This window comes from Scylla paramamosain, chromosome 25 (assembly GCF_035594125.1).
Source record: "Scylla paramamosain isolate STU-SP2022 chromosome 25, ASM3559412v1, whole genome shotgun sequence".
NCBI lineage: Eukaryota > Metazoa > Arthropoda > Malacostraca > Decapoda > Portunidae > Scylla > Scylla paramamosain.
The window spans coordinates 3,452,501-3,457,500 of NC_087175.1; the positions used below are offsets into that span (position 1 = coordinate 3,452,501).

Consider the following 5,000-nt stretch of genomic DNA (forward strand, 5'->3'; position numbering starts at 1 on the left):
GGAAAGAGGGCAGGAGAAGGAGGAGGAGGAGGAGGAGGAGGAAGAGGAGGAGGTGAGTAAAAGAATGGCGGAAGAAATACAAGAAATAGAGAAGAGAAGAAGAGGAAGGGGGAAGAGGAGAAGGTGATGGAGAAAGAAGAGAAGGAGGAAAAGGGGAAGGAGAAGAGGAGAAAAGGAGAAAAGGGAAAAAGAAACAGTAAGGAAGGAAGAAAAGAGAAGAAGAAGAAGAAGAAGAAGAAGAAGAAGAAGAAGAAGAAGAAGAAGAAGAAGAAGAAGAAGAAGAAGACGGAGAAGAGAGAAAAGAGGAGATAAGTGTAGCAATGCATAGAAAATATTACCATTATTATTATTATTATTATTATGATTATTATTATTATTATTATTATTATTATTATTATTATTATTATTATTATTATTATTATTATCATTCTTTCAGGTTCATCAAGCAACACACTGGGTGATTGGAAGGGTTAAGTGGGAGAGAAGGAGAAAGAGGAGGAGGAGGAGGAAGAGAGAAGACACGACTGAGGAGGAGGAAGAGGAGGAGGAGATGCTGAGGAAGAAGTGGGGAAGAGGAGGAGGGGAGGGAGAGGAGGCTGGGGGGAGGTTATCTTAGACTCCTCTCTTGGAAGACACACACAGTTCATCTTCTCGGTAATTCGTGCACACCAACACTCTCTCAGGTACGTACGCACACACACACACACACACACACACACACACACACACACACACACACACACAGGTCTACCTACTTCCCTAAATAAATAAAAAAAAATTGTCTGAGTATGAAAGAGTAAAAGCAAAACAAAAAATTCAAAAGTAAAGATTATTGAAGTGTGTGTGTGTGTGTGTGTGTGTGTGTGTGTGTGTGTGTGTGTGTGTGTGTGTGTGTGTGTGTGTGTGTGTGTGTGTCAAGTCAAAATACGAGAGGTCTTTTATGCAGTCTTAAGGTTTTAGAGTCAGGGGACACGAGAGAGAGAGAGAGAGAGAGAGAGAGAGAGAGAGAGAGAGAGAGAGAGAGAGAGAGAGAGAGAGAGAGAGAGAGAGAGAGAGAGAGAAATAAACAGAAACACGCAACTCAGAAATAAATCAACAATAAGAAAATAAAGATAAACACACACACACACACACACACACACACACACACACACACACACACACACACACAAGAATAAATAAGAGTAAGGAAAAGTATAACCTAACTTATACAACTGTCTTCTTCCTCCTCCTCCTCCTCCTCCTCCTCCTCCTCCTCCTCCTCCTCCTCCTCCTCCTTCCAGACTCTCAGTGGGAGCAGTACTGGTTGACCCTGAGGGGAAGAACTACACAGCGAGAGTGAGGAGGTTCTGGGAGAAGGAGGAGGAAGAGGAGGAAGAAGAGGAAGAAGAAGAGAAGGAAGAAGAGGAGGAAGAGGTTAAAATATTTCGAGACTCCAGTTCATTTTCCTTCACTTTCCGCTCGGCAAAGGTTAGTTTAAATCTTTTGTTTTGTTTTTTGTTTGTTTTTGTTTGTCTGTCTGTCTGTCTGTGTTTTTTTTTTTTTTTTTTTTTTTATGTAGGAAGGATACTGGCCAAGGGCAACAAAAATCTAATAAAAAAAAATGCCCACTGAAATGCCAGTCCCTAAAAGGGTCAAAGCAGTGGTCAAAAATTGGTGGATAAGTGTCTTGAAACCTCCCTCTTGAAGGAATTCAAGTCATAGGAAGGTGGAAATACAGAAGCAGGCAAGGAATTCCAGAGTTTACCAGAGAAAGGGATGAATGATTGAGAATACTGGTTAACTCTTGCGTTAGAGAGGTGGACAGAATAGGAGTGAGAGAAAGATGAAAGTCTTGTGCAGCGAGGCCGCGGAAGGAGGGGAGGCATGCAGTTAGCAAGATCAGAAGAGCAGTTAGCATGAAAATAGCGGTAGAAGACAGCTAGAGATGCAACATTGCGGCGGTGAGAGAGAGGCTGAAGACAGTCAGTTAGAGGAGAGGAGTTGATGAGACGAAAAGCTTTTGATTCCACCCTGTCTAGAACAGCAGTATGAGTGGAACCCCCCAGACATGTGAAGCATACTCCATACATGGACGGATAAGGCCCTTGTACAGAGTTAGCAGCTGGGGGGTGAGAAAAACTGGCGGAGACGTCTCAGAACACCTAACTTCATAGAAGCTGTTTTAGCTAGAGATGAGATGTGAAGTTTCCAGTTCAGATTATAAGTAAAGGACAGACCAAGGATGTTCAGTGTAGAAGAGGGGGATAGTTGAGTGTCATTGAAGAAGAGGGGATAGTTGTCTGGAAGATTGTGTCGAGTTGATAGATGGAGGAATTGAGTTTTTGAGGCATTGAACAATACCAAGTTTGCTCTGCCCCAATCAGAAATTTTAGAAACATCAGAAGTCAGGCGTTCTGTGGCTTCCCTGCGTGATATGTTTACCTCCTGAAGGGTTGGACGTCTATGAAAAGACGTGGAAAAGTGCAGGGTGGTATCATCAGCATAGGAGTGGATAGGACAAGAAGTTTGGTTTAGAAGATCATTAATGAATAATAAGAAGAGAGTGGGTGACAGGACAGAACCCTGAGGAACACCACTGTTAATAGATTTAGGAGAAGAACAGTGACCGTCTACCACAGCAGCAATAGAACGGTCAGAAAGGAAACTTGAGATGAAGTTACAGAGAGAAGGATAGAAACCGTAGGAGGGTAGTTTGGAAATCAAAGCTTTGTGCCAGACTCTATCAAAGGCTTTTGATATGTCCAAGGCAACAGCAAAAGTTTCACCAAAGTCTCTAAAAGAGGATGACCAAGACTCAGTAAGGAAAGCCAGAAGATCACCAGTAGAGCGGCCTTGACGGAACCCATACTGGCGATCAGATAGAAGGTTGTGAAGTGATAGATGTTTAAGAATCTTCCTGTTGAGGATAGATTCAAAAACTTTAGATAAGCAGGAAATTAAAGCAATAGGACGGTAGTTTGAGGGATTAGAGCGGTCACCCTTTTTAGGAACAGGTTGAATGTAGGCAAACTTCCAGCAAGAAGGAAAGGTAGATGTTGACAGACAGAGCTGAAAGAGTTTGACTAGGCAAGGTGCAAGCACGGAGGCACAGTTTCGGAGAACAATAGGAGGGACCCCATCAGGTCCATAAGCCTTCTGAGGGTTTAGGCCAGCGAGGGCATGGAAAACATCATTACGAAGAATTTTAATACGAGGCATGAAGTAGTCAGAGGGTGGAGGAGAGGGAGGAACAAGCCCAGTGTCTGTCTGTTCGTGTATTTGTTCGTTAGTTTTATTTATCTTTTTTTTTGTTTATTTCCGTCTATTTTTTTTTTTTTTTTTTTGTCATGTATTTATCTGTCTATTTGCTTATTTCTTTGTTTGAATGTTTGTCTCCTTATAAATTTGTTTCTTTGTCTGTCTGTCTGTCTGTCTGTCTGTCCGTCTGCCTGTCTGTCTGTCACCTTATCTATGTGTTCCTTTATTTGTCCATTAGTTTATTTTAATTCATCTGAATCCACCTGTCAGTTCATGTATTATCTGTCTATTTATTTGTTTTATTTCTCTCTGTCTGAATATCTGTCTATCTATGTGCTTGTATGGCTGTCTGTCTGTCAGTGTATCTTACTTTGTTTCTATTAAAAAATGCCGGTATGTCTGTCAATCTGTCTGTTTGTCTGTCTGTTAACTTGTTTTTTTCATCTGTCTGTCTGCCTGTCTGTCTATCAGTGTATCTATTTCTTTCTTTATATTAATCTATCGGTGTGTCTGTCTATCTGTTTGTCTGTCTATTAGAGTACATTTCTTTCTATTAAGCTAAGTGTGCTTGTCTATCTGTCTGTCTGTCTGTCTGTATGTATGCATGTATATTAAAATACCTCACTTTCTATAAATTCATCACTGTGTCTGTGTGTCTGTGTGTCTGTCTATCAGCATACCTTACTTTCTTTCTATCTATCTATCTATCTGTCTGTCTGTCTGTCTGTCTGTCTGTACATAAGTATACATAATTCATTCACGTATTCATAAGTTTCCCTCCCCTACCCCCCACCCAACCCACAGCCCGGCAGGTGGAGGTACACGCTGACCAATCACCAAGCGCTCAGCAGGGAGAAGGTGCAGGTGCTGGTGACCTCACGCCCCGCCCCGCGCACCCCCACCCCCCGGTCAGGTGAGTGGTAATTAAGAACGTTACCTGGGGAAGCGTGGGTGTGATGTTATGGTGGTAATTAATTTTGTTGTTGTTGTTGTTGTTGTTGTGAGATTTATTTATGATGTTATGTATTAATTAGATGCAGTGTGAGTGTAGCCCTGAAGGAAGCGGTGTTTTCATATAATGCACAGTTTAAATTTTCTTCGTGATTTCATTCTACTTTGCTCTTCTAATATTTCTTTTTTCCTCTTCTTCTTCTTCCTCTTCTTCTTCTTCTTCTTCTTCTTCTTCTTCAAGACATAAAACGAATGTAATCAACATATCAAGTAGTAAATTCTTGTTTCTTCACACGCTATTACTCCTCGTCCAGCCCCTTCTCGCCTTCCTCCCCCTCCTCCTCCTCCTCCCAGTTCTTCCCCCTCTTCTTCTTAACGACATACAACTCAACTTGAACAACAAAACAAAATTGCACGCATCCATACAGCATATGAAAATCATTAAAACCATAAAAAAAACACCACGTGAAAATTGTATAGTAAAACAAATAAAATGCACACGAAAAAACAACAAAATTTCCCATAAAAAAACAAATTTTCTTACACAAAGCCATCAAAGAAAACGTACCAATCTTCAAACCCAAACAATACCAAAAACAAGATTTCATAAGACTCACCCTACTCTCGACCTTCGCAGGGTGGAGCACGGGGTGACGGCGACCAGCGTGAAGTTCCCTGACCCCGTGGTGGTGTGGGCGCGGGTCACACAGGGGAGGTCAGCCGTTCTGAAAGCCAACGTCACTGCCTTAGTCTCCCTGCCGAGTGGCGAAGGGTCTGTTAGCCTACCCCTGCTGGACAACGGCATGGGT

At 42.1% G+C, this 5,000-nt stretch overlaps 2 protein-coding genes across 3 annotated transcripts in view; both read left to right on the forward strand.

The window, feature by feature from the left end:
- The window catches only part of LOC135113098 (calcium-activated chloride channel regulator 3A-1-like), a 23,375-nt gene that overhangs the window by 14,210 nt on the left and 4,165 nt on the right, over positions 1 to 5,000 (forward strand). For both annotated transcript variants that reach the window (XM_064028135.1, XM_064028136.1), the window contains 4 exons: positions 437 to 683; positions 1,284 to 1,470; positions 4,045 to 4,153; positions 4,829 to 4,998. The gene's annotated coding sequence lies outside the window, so the exon portion shown is untranslated. The remainder of the gene's footprint in view (positions 1 to 436; positions 684 to 1,283; positions 1,471 to 4,044; positions 4,154 to 4,828; positions 4,999 to 5,000) is intronic.
- Positions 1 to 5,000, forward strand: part of LOC135112999 (calcium-activated chloride channel regulator 1-like) — a 10,091-nt gene that overhangs the window by 2,225 nt on the left and 2,866 nt on the right. Inside the window, exons 4-5 of the mRNA XM_064027918.1 lie at positions 4,045 to 4,148; positions 4,829 to 4,998. Of these exons, the coding sequence (XP_063883988.1) occupies positions 4,045 to 4,148; positions 4,829 to 4,998 (274 nt within the window). The remainder of the gene's footprint in view (positions 1 to 4,044; positions 4,149 to 4,828; positions 4,999 to 5,000) is intronic.